The sequence below is a fragment of the Lissotriton vulgaris genome, chromosome 3_1 (genome assembly GCF_964263255.1).
Source record: "Lissotriton vulgaris chromosome 3_1, aLisVul1.2, whole genome shotgun sequence".
In the NCBI taxonomy this organism is placed as follows: domain Eukaryota; kingdom Metazoa; phylum Chordata; class Amphibia; order Caudata; family Salamandridae; genus Lissotriton; species Lissotriton vulgaris.
In genome coordinates, this window is record NC_141689.1 from 765,968,936 (window position 1) to 765,991,003 (window position 22,068).

The 22,068-nt window shown below is 44.5% G+C and overlaps 1 protein-coding gene across 2 annotated transcripts in view; it reads left to right on the top strand.

Moving 5' to 3' along the window:
* Positions 1–22,068, top strand: part of SRFBP1 (serum response factor binding protein 1) — a 264,044-nt gene that overhangs the window by 75,119 nt on the left and 166,857 nt on the right. The window contains exon 3 of one of the 2 annotated variants that reach the window (XM_086961071.1): positions 3,633–3,705. The exons of the other annotated variant lie outside the window; for it this stretch is intronic. Within the exon in view, the coding sequence (XP_086817197.1) occupies positions 3,633–3,705 (73 nt within the window). The remainder of the gene's footprint in view (positions 1–3,632; positions 3,706–22,068) is intronic. 2 annotated transcript variants of the gene reach the window in all.

Below are 22,068 nucleotides of genomic sequence, written 5' to 3' on the forward strand. Positions count from 1 at the left end.
CAAGAGAGAAAGGGGCAAGTTACCATACAATCCCCAGAAAACCCGGAATATCAATCCAGAGATTATCACACATTACCTGTTATTCTCAGATCAAACTAATATTGTCACTGGTTTCTCCCTGAGCTCCACAAAAATAAACAGCAATGCAATCTATGCAAAAAGTAAAAGAACAGTTCCAAACAAGTGCAGAAGTAATGTCTTTGTTGAGAAAAATATATGCGTTGAAGTAAAGTGATCCACAAATCCAATGTTATGATTGTCCAATGTATTTAATGGTCGTTTTCCAAAAATACGTTCTTTTGTGGTTACTTGCTTTAAATATTAATTCTTCAAATTAAATCCTTTAACAGCCACACAGCCAACACATGTTTCGTCAGATGCTTATTATTGCATCAACTGAGTTCATCAGGGCTGCAACCCAGAAAATAAAACATTATATAAGTAAACCAGTCTTGTACTAATTTCTTAATAACCATCACCGAAATTGGAAAGGTTGAAAAGGAAAATAGCATCAAGTCAGAGAGACAACCAAGCAACTTGTGTAAGTCGATAAAAGGCCACCTCAATAAAAAATACGTATGCACCATAATTTGAAAAATGTGCTCCAGTTATAAGGTGAAAAGTAGTCCCAAAGTACCATATAAAGACAACCCAACATAAAAAGTGAGAGTAGTTTACCTTAAACGGTATCTAGTCCTTTCCTGGACTGTTAATCGTAATATTCAAAATTGAGACAAGTATGAAAATGCCTGGAATAAAGGTATACCGGCCTGATCAATTTTAGTGAATGTATAACCAATCCAGTTATCAATGAACAGAATACTAAACCATGACACCTATTATTAGGATTATATTTTAAGAAATCATCTATCTATGACATCCATATGTCATTACAATTAAAACAGCATTGTCACAACTATCCAGTAAATATATCCACATATGTCTAAGTCCCGTCTATATCCAAAACGTCTCCTATTCAATATATGCCAAATACCTATCTATATATATTTTATTAGACGTATGACCTCACCTCATTTCATCCGCTTCCTAGACTCCACAAATTTAACCAATCTTCAAAATCAACATCGATCGTAATTCGTCCATAAGCGAGATACACAAGTACATGTACCTATAAAGATAACGGTAATATGTATAAATATATGTTCTATTAATGTACAACCCTGCTCCCCTCGATGTCGGCACTCACCTATCCAATATCGCCAATGCTCCCTCGTTCAATTCCTTGCTTTCGCGTTCGCGTTGTACCCTAACGCCATCTTTATATTATTATTGTTAGGTTATACATTCACTAAAATTGATCAGGCCGGTATACCTTTATTCCAGGCATTTTCATACTTGTCTCAATTTTGAATATTATGATTAACAGTCCAGGAACGGACTAGATACCGTTTAAGGTAAACTACTCTCACTTTTTATGTTGGGTTGTCTTTATATGGTACTTTGGGACTACTTTTCACCTTTATAACTGGAGCACATTTTTCAAATTATGGTGCATACGTATTTTTCATTGAGGTGGCCTTTTATCGAATTACACAAGTTACTTGGTTGTCTCTCTGACTTGATGCTATTTTCCTTTTCAACCTTTCGAATTTCGGTGATGGTTATTAAGAAATTAGTACAAGACTGGTTTACTTATATAATGTTTTATTTTCTGGGTTGCAGCCCTGATGAACTCAGTTGATGCAATAATAAGCATCTGACGAAACACGTGTTGGCTCTGTGGCTGTTAAAGGATTTAATTTGAAGAATGAATATTTAAAGCAAGTAACCACAAAAGAACGCATTTTTGGAAAACGACTATTAAATACATTGGACAATCATAACATTGGATTTGTGTATCACTTTACTTCAACGGATATATTTTTTCTCAACAAAGACATTACTTCTGCACTTGTTTGGAACTGTTCTTTTACTTTTTGCATAGATTGCATTGCTGTTTATTTTTGTGGAGCTCAGGGAGAAACCAGTGACAATATTAGTTTGATCTGAGAATAACAGATTTTATTCTGTGATCAACAACTAATTCGCTAATGTAATTGAGGTAAATGGCAAAACAACAGTTGACATTTCAGATCAAACACAAATGATACCGACTAGCAGGACTATAAAGAAAGGCCTGGGAAACCCATTGAGGAAGCATTAAGGGCGCCTCAGTTGACCCAAACATGTCTAATTTATTTGTGGAAGCTTTTGAGGAACAGTCAGTCTTCTCTCCTTTTAATACTTTATTTGCCATTTGGTGCTTTTTCAAAATAATTTTTTATATATTTCTCATTTGGCATTGGTACTTTCTCAGTCGCTTGAGCATTTGTCTAGCTTCGTAATGGAATATGATTAACTTGTAATTCACTTTTTTTGAATTTGGAAAATATAACATGCTGGGTTTGCTGTTCACATCTGTACTCAAACTACAGAAAGAAACAATGTGAGAAACATTAAGAGTAATCTGCCACATGACATGCTTCATACACTGAGATGCAAGTGTTGAGAGAAGATTGACAAATGTGTACAAGCCAAGATTTTGTGTCGACATTTAGCTGACCCCAGGGTAGCCCCAAAGATTAATATGATATTTTCTATTAAGAGCATGGTACTACAAGTGGGAGACTCTCCGTCAAGTTAAAAACAGAATTACACCATAATGGTCTGTGTGACAATGTTTTGGGACCTTCAATACACCTATGCGCAAATGGATTCTGAGCAAGTGGCACTGTACCCTAGAAACTTTTATGTTGAAAACCACTATCCACTTTCAAAACAGCAAACAAAAACTCAGAAACGTTTTTTTCTTACACACAGAGAAGAATCAGCAGAGAGCGCACAGGCTAATCTGTGGGATTTAATCCCATTGAGCACTTGTTTTAACGGTGGTAGCCTGTACCATTACAAAAGCACAACGTATTTGAATTTCAAAGGACATGTGAATTGTGATCCAATAATTTGGTGCACTGCATCAGATGCCAGTGTAACATACATTATATTAAAAAAAACAGCTTTAGAAATCCAGCGCTGGATTGCACAACACATAAAAGTTTAACAGATATACAATAAAAAGTGAGTGGGTAGATGGGAATGCTTGAGCCAATGCTCTGTAACAGCAGGGACTTGTTCTGTGTGGCATTCTAGTCCGAATTTTTTTTTAGTTTGCTTGTGCCTACAGTACAGACAGTCCTGCTGTGCCGAAGGACCTAAAGTGTACCTCATTGAGAGAGAATACATTATTTAACTATTTCTGTTTCTGCGCTGAGGAGATGGTGTCTCAAATTTCATGTGGGACTTCTTTATTATGATATACGTGGTCCTTTTTCACAGTTGTGTAGTCATGCTATCAGAAAGGAATACTGAATGGTTGAGAAGCCCTATTCAAACATTTCCCTCATCCAACCATCACTTTTTTGTTATCTGTATGATTTTGGTTTCCAATTAATTGCAGTGTGTGACTATAAGTTGCTTGAAAATGATGGTTGCATATTTTATTATCAATCCATGAAGTTGTACATTCAGATTTCATTTTACAAAGAATGTTCTCAGATTCACATTATAAAACGATATGTTTGTAGAGTCACTTTATTAAGATTAAGTACATAAAATAAATTAAATATTGTTTTCAGGGGAACCCAGGAAGATATACTTAGAAATCAAAGACGAGCTCAGAGGCTACTGGAAGAAATTCATGCCATGAAGGTATTTCAAAAATTGTTTTTTGAAACATTTCCGGCACCCTCTTTTCTAATCTGTCTCATTTCAAAATGTATATTGTTTGGGAATACTTATTGCTTCATAGGCTGATGTTTTCAAGAGATGTTTATAAATTAAGGCACTTTAATGTCCACTATCCACACATACATACAGGCAAATATCCTCTTGTAAGCCATGATGGAGGTGCTGACATATTGCCTTTTAAATCTTGCCAAGTTAGAAACCAAAGCAATAATGCTGCTGCACTTCGTGGCAACTAACAGCACTAAAGTTAGTTTATGATTGACCAGAACACCTAAATAATGATAGCTGGCAACCACATATTTAGTCCTATTCATGGAAAGTCCATTCAGATGGACATCTTTCTGTAGCTGATGTAAACCACACTAGAGCCCTAGTGAGCCTTGCTACCGCATTTTCGCATCATATGTATCTGATTAATTAATTTTGGTCTTAATAGGCATCCTCTATAATCTTCCCATCAACTATATGTCGTCGATGCACAGTATTTCTTTAAGCCTGCCGATTTTCAGTGCTTTCCATAGAATTACTTGTTGGGACAATGATCCATTACCTTTCCTATTTCTATTCGGGATGTCTTCTATGTCTGTTGGTGCGTAGTCATTTTTTTTTTTGAATTTTGTTTTGTTTTACCAAAAACGTTTAAACTTCCGTATTTTGCTTTTGGCAAGATTTTACTACAACTTGAGTAAAGTATTTAAGTGGACATGGTACTAAAGCAATTAACTGAGGCAGTCGGTGTGAAACAGAGCTGCACAATTACCCTGCTCCTCTCCACCATTTGAAGTAGTGATTTGGGTTTAGAGAAGGGGGTTAAGGAGTGCCCTCCCAGGACATCGATTGACACAGTCTCTGCTCTCTTTGCTTGCATATGGCAAGTTTCTGCTTGATGTGACACATATGGGGACTCATAAACACAGAGAAAGGGACACCTCTTATTCCACAGCAGAACATGGTCAAATATACAGAAAACTCAATATACCCTCACTGTAGATTTGTAAATTTATTTACCACTTTTGGACTAAAAAAAAGCATTTTGACCGTAAAAAATAAAAAGCACACACTAACATTTTGCCACATTACATAATGTCGCTGTGAGATATTGGGTTGGTGGTTGACTGGGGTGTGAGCATTGGCCAAGAAGCAACCACAATCCCTCTCTGGGTGAGGAACAAGCCTTTCCAAATTAACCTGTGCTCGACCCTCTGGGTGCTTGATACAGAGCAGTCTGGCTTAACCCCTTGGGCGCAGCCGCGATTCTGCGCCTGTGCGGCCGTTTTAAAGAGTGGGCGGGTTCATGACGGCCCCCAGCCCTCATCAGCTCACGCCCACCGTGATGCATGACGGCTGGGGGCCGTCATCAGCCTGGAAGGGGTTAACTGTGTAACGTATTTATGCAACACTTCAAACAGTAAAACAGTGAAAACACCTCACAAAGTATCCCACACTAAGTTAGAATATAGAGTAAAATGTAATAAATATAGCAATACCAAAACAACAAAAATCGAATCAACCAGAGATATGATTTTGTAAAGAATATAGTGACAATAGCGCCAAAAAGCACAAAGCACCGACTCTGGAAATCTGGTCACTCTGGACCAGGTCAAAATCACACTTTCAGGCCAACCACAATGGAGCGCAGGTTGTGTAAAGTCATCAAGTTAGGCCCACTAAAGTTTACCCTCTCAAGTTAGTGATAAGAGTCCTGTTTGTGTTAAAGAGTGCTGCAAGGAGCAGGCTGAGCGTCACAGAGGTCTGTCGGCTGAGCGAGCCGGACGGCGTGGCGGGTGAACATTGCTGGAGTTTCTTGTGGGTAGTCAGTGTGTGTAATCCCTATCCTTTGGGTGAGTCAGGTGCCAGGGCTCTGTTAGTGCGTGGTTGCTGATAATGTCAGATAAAATGTACCTATTCCTAGGTTGTCTGACAGTATGATTCCCTGATTCGTCGAGGTCGGGCCTAGTGGTAGGTTCTAATCTCCTCCATCACTAGCCTATTGGAACCACAGAAGTGGAGCAGTTTGGTTATTGTAGCAAACAGATCAGTTGTGTCCCCTATGGGGGCATGTATGGAGCCAACAATTAGCTGTTCACCCCGGATCCTGAGTTTTGCAAAAACGTATCCGCCCATGGGGTCTCTCCATGTGCGAAGTGTATGGGTTGCCAGAGAGTTATGCAGGGGAATGGCCACCCAGTTTTTCTTGTGGTCTACTGGTGTGGCTTGTGATGCAGGAGCACAGGATTTGCTAATGTATATCACCGTACCCACCCACTCCTGTTTCATCTCATCATGTTTGATGTCGGACATGTGTGTTACCTTAACCATTGCCATATCAGGGTGGTGAGTCTTTAGGTAAGACAGCACTTTCTTTCTCTTGTCAGCCCGTTGACAATTAAGCAAGACGGTCAGCAGGGGTTGGGGGGAACCATTAGGAGCAATAGGCGTCTATGCGATGTCAGACATTAGTTGCAGGCAAACCACAAGGAAAAAACAAAAATACAAAAAAATAAAAAAATAAAAAGAGCAAGGGTGGAGGAGGGTAAAGGTAAAGTGGGGGCTCTCTCAAAGGAGAGATAGCACTGCAAGAGAAACAAAATCGCAGTTTAGAAACTTGTGGGAGAGACCTGCGTCCCTTCTCCTATTTCCAGAGAACACAAGCACTAAGTTCTGTAGTTCTGGGACGAGGTAAGGGCATCCTCCGACATCAGTGTGCCCTGGCCCCAAAATATCTGGGATTGCTTCTTCCAACATATGGCAGAAGAAAAGAGAAAAAGAATACAGTATATTACACAACAGAACCTAGGTTCGGAGGGCAGGATTTTCGTAACCATTCCACAGGACACACATCTGGACCCCTCCAAACTTACTCTAGGCATAGAGCAGGAGAAACTGCCCTAATCGCTTCTGCAGTAGCAGATGGTAAGGGACAGTCAAAGGAGGGAATTAAAATGTCAAAAATGTCCATCAGCAATCTCTCGATGTACAAACTGCTGTAGCCAACGCTAGACTTTAAGTGACAAGTGTGATTTGTCTCTATGTGTCCCAAGTCCCTTGGGTACGTGTTTCCTCATCTTACAATGACCAACGCTGCGGACCCTCTCCAGTCTCCGACGTCCGTTCGTATCCTTGGGCAATCATTCCCTTCTTGCGTTGTTGGTGGGCTGTGCTAACTCCTTCGGGGCCTTTTGGCTAACATTTCCACTAATGTCCAGCGCATCTAAGAATCTCTCCAACTCCTTCAGATCATTGTACTTTGAGTTCTACCATCCGCTGTGATTGGCATCATTGCTAGATCCAAGAGACCGTAGAGTATGTTGTGTTTCCGGAAACCGGGTCTCAATGCCTAAAACTTCTCTTTGTATGGATGATTTTGTGGGAGAAGTCAGCGGAGCTGAAAATCGTGTGGTTCTCGCAGTAGTAAGGCCCATAATTCCATACTGCGGGGTGATCTGCCATGCCTACTGATCTCACAAGAGACGTGGCCAAATAAGATGGGGCCACTGCCAGAGAGTGGAGTCACAGAATCGGACCCTGTGTGCCCTTTTAATATCCAAATGTGGCATAAAAGTCAGGTTGAGGAGTATCGGTAAGAAGGTGCAGAGGAACCTCAGCATATTCACCACTTCCATTTTCTCTGGCACACCAGTGATGCAGTTATTGTCTTGCCTGCTTTTATCCTCCAGATCAGTCCCCTTCCACTAGAGCGCCCAGATCTCTGGAGACCAGTCAGGCAGACCATCCATGCATGCTTCCACATCATTCAGATGCGTATCCGCAGCATATAGACATTGATTAAAGGCCAGTGAATGACTGGATTTGGCTGACTGATTAAATAAAGTGGTGTCAGATCGGAGAGACTGGACTTCTGTTGCAGTTTTCGAGACTGCCTCATTGAGCTCAGGGAAATCTTGTTCCCCCGAAATGTTCCTCGGTAAGGTGTCCATAGCTGAGGGTTTTATAGGCAACTGTTCCTGCTCCATTGTGCGTCCAGGGGTAACTGTAGTGGCCCTTGTAGTGGAGACATCCTCTGAAAAAAGAAGTTGGGTGTGGATTTTGATTTATACATGTGGGGTTGCAGGTATCAAAAAGGCCGGTTGATGAAGTGTTAGGCGATCCAACGCCACCAGTGGGGTCCCCCTACTGGATCTTGCAGATGAGCAGACTGGGTCAGGGTCAGCCAATCCGTCCTTGGAGTGGATGCAATGTAAAGCTATGTGGTCAGAAGACCACCGGAGGGTATCCCACTGGTTGTGACAGGAGTGGCCTCCGATTGGATGCATGCACCACAGCAGTGGTTCCCAACCAAGTAATTAGAGGCATCGAACAGTCACCCTGGTAGTTGCCCAGTAATGGGGAAGAAATGCAGCTAGGTCACCGAACGTAGCAATGGGTACAAAGCCCCTGAGCCACACCGAAACATCATTCGCTCTGCTGGGGGTTCCAATCTGTCCCTACCCCTGTGGGCTGTCATGTCACCTACACATTCTCCTCTGTACTTGGGTGTCCATCCAGGGCTTCAGCGTTGCAAGCCGTGATTGGGGTGGTCAGTACTGTGAAGACCATGCCGTGCAGATGAAGCAAAAAGCAGCTTTGCAGGGCCACAGTGTTCTCAGTTAGATGTCCCAGATAACAGCGCACTGAGTGCCCCACATGGGCACCAGGACGGATTCCAGCAGTTCCATACCAAAGAACGCCGCTAATGTCTTAGTCCTCTGTCTGTGGCCATCGCTATGCTTTCCCTTCCAGGCGGGGTCTTGGCAATCAGCCCTGAGAAGCAGGCTGTAATCAAAGAGGCCCCAGGGGATGCAGCTGATTGTGGTCTCTTGGGGCCATGTGCTGCTACTCCCCCCTCCACTCTCCTCTGTGCCAAGCGACGATGGTGCCCGCTTTCAGGCCATGCCGGCGTCCCAGCACATGCAGCGGCCACGACATCCGCCGACAAAACAGGCAATGGCTATCCAATTGGGACGAGCAAGATTAGCGACTCCACTGCTGTGTCAATCATCAAAGGCGCCTCACAGCTGGTCCACCGGTTGGATCAGGAGAAGGCAGCCAGAGAATGAGCTGTACCCTTGCAGGCGAGCTGGTACAGCGTGTGTGGCTTCCTGTCCTGCCTCCTGCATGCCGCTATGGGAGTCGGACACCCGTAGGTGCCCCGGGATGTCCCGCCAACTGCGAGGAGATGGCTGCAGTGTGAACAATTCCACCTGGGATGGTGACGATACCTGCAGCCAAGGCTCACCAAGCCGGGAGCTCTAGGAAGATGCCACCATGCTCTGTCCCCCACAGTGTACTTTTGTACATTGTGAATAGCTTTTTCGTTAACAAAGTCAGTACCACTGGTTTTGCTAATGCATTGTCTTTTCTGTTCAACCACAAATGCCCTAGCCATTACAACATCACAGAGACCATGTAACTCATCCAGTGTCTTTGTCCTTCCCAAGTGAAAAATAATAGTTGACTAAAACGAACTCCATGATGTTTAACCTCGAAGAACAAACATCAACTCCTGCTACTAAACTTATGGACAATGCACTCAATTAAGTGATTTCTGTATTACTATAAGTAACAAACCTTTGTGTCTACCCTAATAGAGGTAAGACTTTCATAATTTTTAAGTTGGAGACTTTTACTGACCGGGTTTCCTGTTGTAGTACAATACTATAGGACCCCAAGAATGGTAAAAGTTGTGGGATGTTGCCAGAAATGAAGACCTGCTGTACTGATACACTGAGTCAGTTGCTGTTGTACCTTATGGGTTGGGAGGGAGAGAAAAGGGTACTGTTTTATCTACTGTGGCGGCTCAGAATGTTACCTATGACTCTTTAAGCGTTACCATTAAAAACCCAATAAATATACTATGCAAAATAAAAAATTAAATTTCAGACACTTACTCATTTGCTGAGCTCCGGCTCCTAGCTCAGACATGCTGCACTTTCTACATAATAAATGGACACAAATGCCGGAAGACCATATAGTGACGGCAGTCCTTGCTAGTTTATAAGGCATGAAGCCCTCCCAAGGTAGCAGACTATTGCGGTCGCGCCAAGATAGCTGTGGAACTGCACTGGCATCTGGCCCTAAGGTGAGTGGAGAGAGTAGCAGTCGACTTACCTTCTCTTTGTGCTCCAAGGCTCCTGTTAGCACGTGGGACTCATCTAGATCCTAGATCCATGAGGGGGCTTGGTCTGGGTAGAACACTCATGCCCCATCACTAAAAGATCTTGTCTGCGTGGGCTGGGGTGGGATAAGACTTCTGTGTGTCTGGGGCTTGTCCCGAGAGCTGTGGTGGGAGTGCTCAGCATGAGGGAGGGACAACCTGGATCAAGGTGTGGCGTGACAGCCTGGGCCACCACCCATAACCCCTCCCAAGCACCTCTAATTTCCAGGAGCAAGACTAGCAACTGGAACACAGCGAGGAGGTACATGATCCAGGCTGCGGCAGTAGGCTGAGGGCCCAAGCCGATAAAGGGGCAGGAATTGGTGGTGCACTATTCTGTTGGGTGTCCTGAGTGCCACTTCCACCTTAAGTCAGCAGTGAGTAGGAAGGCCTGATGGTGGGACGCTGATACCAGAATGCCACAGTGAACTGAGGTCTCTGCCACTAATTGGGGCTCATTGAATTGATGGGGTTACCCTCCCACACCTAGCCTTATTGCAAACCCTACTGACTTCTAGTGCTCTCTTTAAGAGGTAATGTGTGATCTGGGATGACCGCGAGTTGGAGACAGTTTTAAGACATTGAACCCCTTCACTGCGGCGGGAATTCCGCCGCAGTGCTAGGTGGTGGGGGGGGTCGCACGGCTCACCTGCCCTTGTGACGGAATCGCTCCGTCACGCGCCTCGGGTGAGCTGTGCTAGTGACGTCGAGCGGGCCGTGACGGAACTGTTCCGTCACTAGCACAGCTCACCCAGGCGCGTGACGGAACGGTTCCGTCACAAGCGTCACAAGCGCCGAACGGGTTAAAGAGCGACATACAAATTAGACACACCTCAGTGGTGGTCACCTGATGGCAATACGACAGTAGCATAGACTTATGCAGTTGTTGAAGTGACCTCAGCGATACCTGTCACAACTATCCACGTGTCCCCTACCGCATCAGCTGACTCTGAACTGGCTACGCCTGTTGAAACATGAGCCAGGCGACTGTGCTCAGCCAGGAGCCTGTTGGCAGACGTTTTCTTACGCCGTGTAGGAGACCTGTGTGCTAAACAATGAAGTACTTGAGGAGGTAACGACTCATTGCTGTCCTTTTTTATTTAACAGTGTGTGAATCACTAATGTTAACAATCCAAGTAGTACCCCTTCACAGGATGGTTGAGTGTTTTGCATGCAGATCCAGCTGACAGTGCCCCAAGCACCTCTTTGGCCCTATATATAGGTTCTTGTTGGGAGGATTTATCATTGTACTGTGTGACCGAAAACAATGCTAACTCTTGTGTGGTTGCTGTTAGTCTGGAAAGAAAGAAGATATATTATTTTAAAAAAGAATGCTACAGACAAGGGCAATTGAAGCAAGTTGCGTTCCAAGCTACAAATGCAAGAGGGCCTAACTCGAAGCTCTTGTGTTATGAGATGCTATTGTTTTGGTATCCAAGACCAGTTATGAGTAGTCTCATTGTTCATGCTCACTCTGCTTTCATTTGATTCTCCATATGCCACAAAGGGTCCCCATAAAGCCCAACATATTGACTAACAGAGGCATTAACCCATTAGAGGTAACATTGAAACTTCAGAAAGCTCATGTGATGAGGACAGCCACAAAGACAAGTTGCAAGTTTTTGGCCAATCTCAGATTATTAAGCATGCAAAGCAATAGTGTATCATCAGCTTCTGAAGGATTGTCATATTCAAGGATGATGATCTCATCCGTGCTGATTGTCAGTAGAATGCATATGTACATTAGAGCCACCTAGACTTTTGTGAGCCCCTTGCTATCGCCCTGACAGTCTCGAGAAAGCTAACCCACTGCTTAAAATGATTAATGTTGAAAACACTTTGTTCAGTTAGATGATATAGTTTATGCAATGTACTCACTGTGCCTACTGCTTTGTAGAGCAGTGGCTAGTTGGAATGTCTGGTGTCAGAACGTTCTGCTGCCCCTCTTCTCCTTTTAATGGTATAGTGTGATACACTTTTCCTCCACAGACCAGCAGTCGTAGTGGAAATCAGTAGTATAAGCACAGCACGAGAGGTAGGAGCTACAGGCAACTGGTCAGACCCCAAACACTGCTTATGCTTATTCTCACTTTGTAGAGCTCGGCTTCAGCTTGAGAGCCCAGAGGCTGAATGGCCCACTCACCGAAAATTCCTGTTGGGGCCCTGTTGTCCTACAGAATAGGCAACAGCAATTGAGTACTCCTGGTATCTGCAAACAGTGTTTTAACAGAGGCATTTTGGATTTTGCAGTGGATTCTTCGTGTATAGTTGTTGTGCAGGGAAAATCGATATCCTCCATCTTGGTTGAGCAGCCAAACTGGACATGCAGATTATTCTACCACTGCTAACAAAACCCATCATTACGTTTGCCATCCTGCTTTAACCTTGCACTTTTCTTCTGTGTGTTTAACTATGTATGAACGTGCCCTGTAGTGGTCTAACTATAATCTGTCATAAATGGTGCTGCTCACATTTTTCACACAGATTCATTATATGAGGGAGAGTCTCACATTTGCATTAGATCACTTGTTATATATGCTGTTCAGTATTTTGTTTAACAGTGAGTATTCCTGGGGGATATAAAAGGTTAAAAAAGAATCTACCTTAAATAAATATGATCCTTCAAAGATGGCAACCAACAATTCCTGATTCCATTGCCAAAGTCCCTTCCTACTCATTCTAGGACTCGATTAATGTTCCAACTCCAGTACTAGCATATTGGGTGGCTGGTGCATAATAGTAAGTTACGGTTCACTTGAACATTTTTTGTAGGGAGATATTTACGCAAGACGGATACTTTTACGTAGTCTACTTTTATTCTGTTTGGCAACCTGTGTTTTTTGGTCTGTATTTTCAGGAGAGTAAATATGTTTTGAAGCTTTGCGTCAAATTAAGTTTCTTTATAGACAATATCTGTCTTTATTTTGCTGTACTGTAGGAATATTATTTTGGATCCCGCCTTGTACCATTCAGTTTTTGATCTTCAGTTGGGATGTGAGGAATGAATACTTATTTTTCTCATTGTTGGGGTTTTCATAGAGCGAGCAAGGCTTGAGGTCACCAAATGCTCCTAATATAGGGGCCTATTACGATGGAGGATTTTCCGCATCCTCCGGGCCGGCGGAAGCCACCGCCGGCCCGGAGGATGCGTAAAATCCTCTGCGGACCCACCAAAGACCCACCACCACATTAGGATGGCTGGTGGGTCCTGGTTTCCGTCTGCAGCTTTTCCGCCGCGGTTGGCTTACAACCGCGGCGGAAAAGCTCTAATATGGTGACGGTGTCTCTCAGACACCGTCAGCCAGATTAGGATGGGCTGTAAAACATGCTTTTCCGCGGCGGCTTTTCCACCGTGGAAAAGCATGTGTAACTTCACTGCGGGGGCCCGTTGCGGGCCCCCTAGGTGAAGGGGGTGGGGGGTGCACATGGGGGGTACCTATGGTACCCTCCTGCATTTGTATGCAGAAAGCGGCAGGCACCGCGCGGTGCCTGCCACTTTCTACATACAAATGCAATGCGTGCATTTTTAACATTGCTGCGGGTGCAGCTTGAAGCTGCACCCGCCGCAATGTTAAAAATGGAGGATGTGACCGCCAGGGTGGCGGTCACATCCTAATTGCACAGGAGGGAACTCCGAAGCCCATGCGGAGGTTCCCTCCTACTCTATGGTGGCGGACGGACTCCGGTTCGTCCGCCATCATAATCGGCCCCATAGTTTCAAATGACCTCCACAGCTGAGAATATTGTATCGAGAGCAGTTATGATAATGCATCCATTGGATGACTATTATGCAGCTCCTCATGATATTGAATGTCACTTAGTGGAATAAGCCTTCTTTAATATGACTCCAGGGTCTTAGTAAGAATGGTACTTGGCTGGGCAGAGGGTGCTTTTGGAGTGTTGTCCAGGAGGAGGCATTGTTAAAAGCTACTCCTCTCTATGGGTGAGGAAATAGTCATGGTGTACTAATCTGTTCCAGCCTCTCTGGGCCTGCTTGGAATCCAGGGATGCAGTCAGAGATGAGACGATTCAAAATGTTCAAAGTGCCCATGAATATTCCCCCTTTTGACTGTTGTTCTGAGCTGAGTAACGTAGACTACGTAAGCCTCCATATATTTAGAACGAAAAGTTCAAGCACAAGGAAGCAGTGAATGATTCTCTGTGTGTAGGGTTAACCGCTGATATTAGGCTCATTTCCTGATGCGAAACCATGAAATGAAATGAAATGAAAGCAAATTTATAATGCGCAAAACTCAGCCCAATGGGCATCAAGGCGCCTAACCAAAAATACTTGTAAGTCCTGAGAGCTAATTACTCGTAAGCTTTCTTGAAACACCATGTTTTGAGGGCCTTTTTGAAGAGGGGCAGTGAGGATAGGGATTTGAGCTCCAAGGGGAGTGCATTCCAGAGACGCGGGGCAACTGTAGAGAAGGCTCTTCCTCCCCATCTGGTCTTCTTAGTCCGAGAAATCACCAAAAGATTCTGTTGTGATGAGCGTAAGCATCTGTTGGGGACATAGCCAGATAGAAGTGATCCCAACCCATCAGATGTTCCAGCTTTCAAAGCCCTATGCACTAGACAGATGATTTTAAAGGAGATACGGTGCTCTATAGGATGCCAGTGAAGGCTCTTTCTGGCTAGTGTCGCAGAGGAAGAGCAGGGAATGTCTAGTACAAATCTTGCTGCCGCATTCTGTACTATTTGGAGGCGCTGGATCAGTCCCTTATTGATCTCTGCATACAATGAGTTGCAATAGTCCAATCTTGAACCGACCAACGCAACCACTGTCTGTTTCCTAGCTTGCGGGGAAAGGTAATGCACTATTCGTCAGAGAATTTTGATGATTCCCCAACAGGTAGCCACCGTTCTATTGACCTGAAGGGTCATTGCCAGAGAGGTATCGAAGATGACCCGAGGTTTCTAGCTGAATGAGAGGGGACCGGGCAGGTTCCCAAGGATGGAGGCCACCATTCATTTGACCACACATCCTGGTCCCTTCCAAAGATCAGCACCTCGGTCTTATCGCCATTCAGCCTCAAGGAGTTGAGTATCATCCAGTCAGAGACTGATTGCATACAACTCCTGAAGCTGAACGCGGAGGTGCTAAGTGACACCATGATCTGAGTGTTGTCTGCATACGACACTACTTCCATTCCCTGCGCTTTTACTAATCTCGCTAGCGGGGCAACATAAATGTTAAATAGGGTCGGGCTTAAAGCCGACCCCTGTGGTACCCCACATTACAGAGATTTAGCAGGGGAGAGGTATTCCCCCAGGTTGACCCTCTGTTCTCTAAGGTCTAAAGAAGAGGACAGAAGGCTCAAAGCTGGCCCTTCCACTCCCATCTCCCTCAAGCGAGATGTTAAGATCGAGGGAGATAGGGTGTCGAATGCTGCGGTCAGATCGAGTAAGACCAGCAGCGTTGTCTGTCCCTGGTCCACTTTCATTCTGATGTTGTTTGTCACCATAGTGAGTGCAGACTCCGTGCTATGGAGTTTCCAGAACCCATGCTGGGTCTGATCTAAAAACCCAGAGGAGTCCAGGAAGGCAGACAAGTGCGAGTTCAGGTGGGCCCCAAGCATTTTGGCGGGGGCAGGAAGTAAGGATATGGGTCTGAAATTTTTTAAGATTGTGGGGTCAAGGGAGGGCTTTTTGAGTAGTGGCTTGACAATCGCTTTCTTCCAGACTGAAAGAAAAACCCCATGCAACAGGGCACTATTCATTACCTCCAATAAAGGAGGAAGTAATGTGTCCCTACACTCCTTCATCACTTTAAGAGGACAGGGGTCCAAAGGAGAGGAAGATTTGGTCCTGTTCAACAATGATTTAAGATTGTCGAGTGTGATCAATGGGAAGTTAGAGAGAGTCTTGGTAGGATCTTTAGACCAGGCTTCTAAGTTTGTTAGAGCCTGGATAGTGTGGTTCCCAAGGGATTTTTTCTGCATTTCCTGGTTAAGGGCGATCTCATCGATTTTTGCATAGAAAAAGATTGAGATCTTATCACAGAGCTCCTGCGATCCTATCACTGGGTCTGGAACTTGTAGTGAGCAGAGGGAATCCACTACCTTGAACAACTCCTTTGATGAGTTCAGAGAAGTTGTAAGGTCAGAGAAGAATTCTTGCTTTGTCTCTATGACCATGGTCTTATATTCACCTAACAATCGTTTATGGGTCTCTCTGTCCATAATGTCCCAAGTTTTCCTCCATTTTCTCTCCTGCCTCCTGCACCCCTGTCTCATCAGCCTGAGTGGCTCAGTGAACCAAGGGGGCGGAGGGCCTGCGCCTCGCAGAATATCGACGTATAGCTGGAGCTAGAGCATCTATTGCTCCAACCATGGAGTTGGCAAGATTTTGTGCTGCCTTCTCTGGGTCTGACGGTAGGGAGACAGAACTAATGAGAGGGGCCAGAGAATCATTAGTGATGTTTTTATAGTTTCTTTTGTACTCTCCTTGAGCCTGTCCCTTCTTGGAAGGGTCTGGATGAGGAAGGGTCAGTTCTATAGGTACTGCCAGGTGGTCTGTCCAGACCAGCGGTTCAGGAGTGCCCGTCATAACCCTGGGATCGTTGGAAAAAACTCATCCAGCGTGTGGCCTGCCCGGTGAGTTGGACCTTTTACCAGTTGAAAAAAGCCACAAGCTTCAAAGGGATCAACCAAGGAAGATGTGTCTTTAGAGGTGGGGTCATCTAAGTGAAAGTTTAAGTCCCCTAAAATAGCGAGGTGAGACTTGCCCACATATGGCTCCAGGATTCTGAACAGGTCACTGCCTACAAAGGATGCTGAAGGAGATGAGGAGATAAAGAAATGCAGTACCTGGAAGGGGTCAGATGGTACAGACAGAGCATTAATACGGCATGTAAGATGCGCCTGGTAGAGAATCGCCAATCCTCCGCCCCTTCGCTTGCCTCTGTCAAATCTGTGCAGTGCATAACCCTCCGGGATTGCCATTAAAAGGTCGTGTCCTGAGGTCTCCGTGGCCCAGGTTTCCGTAATAAAAACCCATACAGGCCTTCTAGACAACACAAAGTCATGGAAAGCTACATTGTTTTTAATTATGGAGCGAGCATTAATAAGGTAACCTTTCTCCGAGTGAATACTTTTAGACGAGGCGTAAGTATTTTGAGGTGGATGGGTGATCATGGGGGAAATAATAATAATAAAACCATTTATTAAGCGCCTGGTTACACTGAACAGTGTGTCCCCGCGCTAACGAACCCCATCATTAGACCATCAGACCAACCAGATCAGTAGAATCTCTAACCAAACAAGACCGCTAGTCTTTAGGGAAGAGATGCGTCTTAAGTTTCAAACGGAATCTCTTCTCGGAGGGTTCCATCCGCAATTCAAGAGGTAATTTATTCCAATGGGAGGCTGCTAAATAACAAAAAGAGCGGCCGCCCATTTTGGCTTTAAAAATGCGAGGAACTGAAAACAACATACTGCCCGATGATCTTAAGTGACGTTTTGGGCGGTGGATACTGAGGAGCTTGTTTAGATAAGGGGGTCCTTTCCCTTGTGCAATACGATGGGAAATGCACAGGGCCTTGAAAAGTATACGCTCCTTTATAGGAAGCCAGTGCAATTTGGATAAAGCATCCTTTCCTGAAGCTCTGCGTGGAAGGTTGAGAACTAGGCGGGCAGCCATATTCTGGACTCTTTGAAGTTGTTTCAGACCTTTTTGGCTCAGCCCTATAAGTAGGGCATTGCCATAGTCAAGATGTGGGGTGACTAGGGCATGGACAAGAGATTTCCTTGTATTCATCGGAACTAGGTCAAGGACCTTACGCAGGATTTTGAGAACTGCGTAACATTTACCGGTAACCTTTTCGATATGCTTCGCATACGAGAGTTTGGTGTCTAGTATCATTCCCAAATTCTTGGCTGAATCCGTAGGAACAGGGGTCTGACCAAGTTCTGCTGGCCACCAATCTGATGACCATGCTGAAGGAGCCTTACCAATGAGCAACACCTCAGTTTTGTCTCCATTCAGACGCAAACAGTTATTATTCATCCAGCTCGCTACAGCTGAGAGACAAGCTGAAAAGTTGATAGCTGTCTCTTCTCCATCTTGACTGAGTGTAATTATTAGTTGCGTGTCATCGGCGTAAGTTATAATATTAACACCGAAGGACTCAACTATACGTGCAAGGGGTTCCATGTACAGGTTGAACAAGATAGGGCTCAAACTTGAGCCCTGTGGAACCCCGTGCTTCAGCTGTCTGGGAGTGGATTTGAATGGCGGACAATGAATTTGGAAACTTCTATTTTCCAAAAATGACTTTAGCCACTCATATGCATCTCCTTCAACTCCAATCTCTGTAAGACGTGACAGCAGCGTAGAGTGTGACACAGTATCAAAAGCTGCGCTTAAGTCAAGTAACACAAGCGCTGCTGTCTGGCCTTTATCAGCTATTTGCCTCATCAGTTCTGTTGAGTAAAGGACTGCCGATTCAGTAGAGTATTGAGCTCTGAAGCCAGATTGAGTAGGGTGAAGAAATCGCCCCTGCTCCAAATGTTCCATAAGCTGTATATTTACAATTTTTTCTGCCACTTTCATACAGAAGGGTAACAGAGAGATTGGGCGGAGATTCTGAAGATGAGACACGTGCAGATTAGCTTTCTTTTTTAATGGAATAACCTGAGCTCTTTTCCAAGGTTCAGGTACCTGCTTTTCAGAGAAAGAAAGGGAGACGAGGTGACTTATGTGATCTATTAAAACATCTGTGATGTCAGTGAAGCATTTAGGTGGGACAGCATCGTTAGGTGAACCTGATTTCACACTTTTAACAATGCGAAGCATAGACTGGCGGTCTGGCATCACAAAACTGTTTAAGCACCTAGATCTATCTGGGCAACTGTCTGTCATCTTCACCTGCATAGAAATTGCAGGTATTATAGTGAATGAGGCGTGAATTGTGTCCACTTTATTTATAAAGTGATCTGCTATGGAATTGCATAGATCATTGGACAGCATATCCTGAGCCAATAATCTGTTGGGGACCGTAATTTCTTTATATATGGCAAAAAGTTCTTTGGCAGGATTGTTTGCATTCAGGATTCTGTCGTTAAAACATTTACTCTTTGCTGCTCTGATCATTTTAGAGTATTTGCTTAGTTCAGTTTTGTAAAGTTGTTTGCTCTCTATATTATAATCTCTCCTCCAGAGACGTTCCAATTTTTTGCATGTGGCTTTAGCTCTTTTTAATTCGTCAGTAAACCAAGGAGCCGTTTTGTTACATCTTACTGGGGTTTTAGTGGTCCACGGTGCGATTTTATCCAATGCCTTTTCCATCCATTCTTCATAAGCCGTCCAGCTTTTGGATAGATTATTACTCAAGGGAGGGGGACTTTCCAATAAGGCCTGCCTATAAGCTTCTTGCGTAAATCTCTTCCAATTCCTGCGCCTATGGGACATGGATTTATGGAATTTCGTAGTGTTAGAGACGTGAGAGATTTCAAAAGCAATAAGCTTATGGTCTGACCAAGGAATTGTGAGGGGAGGGGCAGTCAGAATAGAATCCCAGTTCGCAAATAGTGGGTCAAGTAAATGACCTGATTGATGTGTGGGCGTGGTAAATTGCAGTTCTAACATCAGGGATTTGAGTGCCCCTAGGAGAGATTGTGCTTCTATGCACTCTGTATTATCAAAGTGGATATTTAAGTCCCCTAGCAGGAGAAAATGGTTGTATCTAACTGCTGGTTGGATAATTGCATCTAATAGACTGTCGCAAAAAGTTGCAGCAGGACCTGGTGGTCTATAGAGCAAGTAGCCATTTATGGTGAGTTTCGGGGAAATCATAATAGAAAAAACACCAGCCTCACATTTTGTAATATTTACAGGTTCAAGGGTACAAGTAAGTTCCTCTCTATAAATGATCGCAAGTCCGCCTCCTCTTTGATCCTCACGATCTAGTCTAAGTAAACAATATCCCGTCGGGATAGCATCAAGTATTTCAGGCGAGGAGGTTTCATCTAACCATGTTTCCGTTAAAAAAAATACTTCAGGCTGATGATCTATGATCAAATCATAAATTTGAATAGTATGTTTACGCAGTGAGCGACAGTTCAGTAGGAGCATTTTAACGGCGGTATCATTCTGTGAGGTATTATCAGGAGGTGGTGAAAACAGACATGTCGCGCATGTGAGAGGAAGCTGTTCGGGATTGAGAGAGTGATTGCACCCTATTGGAGTAATGGGGCGAAGATGGCAAAGTTGGGAGCGCGAATAGGTAATATTACCTGATATCTCCAGAGGACTGAGATCAGGAGGGGTGGCCCTGGGCCGCGTCCAGTCGCGGACGGGAGCAGACGGGCAGGACTCAGGCTTGACTCCGGCGCGATTCCGGCGCGCCCGCTGAACGCGTCCGCTGCGCGGAGTCATGCCTGAACGTTTTTATAGTGGCGACTAGAGCGCCGTGGGAGGGTAGCCCTGCCTAAGATGGCCGCCGTCAATTCGGCCGAGCCGTGTAATGGCACAATAATCGTCCTAAAGTGTCCCTGCTCGAGTGTGCCCCCCACAAGGTATCAATACCTCAGAAGTCGGGTGAGCAATGGGCTATCTCCGCTCCAAATTACGAGCGCGCAAACAGGCACCGTCGTAAAAACAGGGGAGGGGGTCGGACACAAGGGTAATTCAGCACAAAGGTCTCAGTGTCAGGGCTCTAAGTACAGGCATTATGTGAGGCCATGAGAAGTAATTCCTCAGGGGTGTACCTATGTTGGCATAGGAGGTCACTCGGTTTCCAGACCAACATTTCCTCCAAGGTGTAGGAATGTAATAACTGAGGGAGTGGCTCGAGGAACCCGGAGCGCAGCCCGTCCTCAGCGCGGACGGGCGCAGACGGGCTGAACTCTGGCGTAACTCCGGCGCTAATACGGCGCGCCCGCTGAACGCGTCCGCTGCGCAGAGCCATAGCCGTATGTTTTTATGCTGGTGACTCACCCAAGATGGCCGCCGCTATCACTCCGCCCTAGTCCCAGGTATACCAGCCCTAAAATCGTCCGGACACTCTGGGGGGGAGGCAGCGCTGAATTTAGTAAGTGCAAATAGTATTACACTTACTGAAGTAGCTTATAATCACGTGAAATGACACCAACGTGTTAAACGTAGAAGCTTCAATATTGCAAGGTAGATACTAATGATCTGCCGGGGCAACAAAGAAAAGGGAAGACTTGCAAACGCCGTGTGGACCTTAAACCACCGTTCTGCGGTGACTGGCTGGTGACCGTGACTATCCGAGCTATGTTTACTTAACGTCAAAGGTTGCTGGGAGTTGTTTTTTGTTTATGCTGACATTTTCTTTATGGATATGATTTTCAATAAAGACGGACCACGCAGTAGACACAACCTTGGATTTTAGTTTAGCATTTTTTGTCATGTATACAAATGATTAGTGTGTTGTCTGTTTTGTCTTTTAGAACACATCTATTTCTGTGCAAAATAGACTGCATATCCGTTGACATCATATTGAAGATGTACAGTTGATCTAATTTTACAAAGGGGCGTCGCAAAATGCGCTGTGTATAGCCTGATGGAAGGCACTCACTTGGTCTCTTTAAATTTACACTCCTCCACCCCATAAATCTAAACATCTAAATGCTATCTAGTAGAGAAAAGGCGCTAGCGAAGCTTGGCATTTTCACGAGAAGTAAATACTTCCATATATTCCTGGATATTCTCAGCACTAAGCTATAGACTAGTGACCATGTTAAAAACTTGCAGTAAAATCCCCATTGCTACCTAGAAGGTCAGTACACTTTTAACCTGTTTCCGACGCAACAGGAAACATAATTGTGGCATTATCATACCTTTCACACTGCAGAATGCAAATAATAGTTTATTTTCCCTTCAAGCTCCATAAGGGTGTTTGTGTCTCAGACCACAGTATTTTGGCAATGTGGTTTTGAAAGGGCTATTTTCAAATTTACCACAAAATTGTAGGCTCCACTAACAGCTGCTTGCCATCCCAGAAGGAAACACTACAAATGTGGACTCCGAAGATAGTAGGAGACAGATGGAAATCCCTCAGTGAAACAAGTCATCTAATGCGTGTTCCTTGGGAAGTGCCAAGTTCAGTTTTTATAGCCTGTTTAAACAGATGTAATTGCTGAGTTAAGCCTCGCATACCTCTGAAATATGACATTAGGCAAGAGAAAATAACTTTGTTGTGA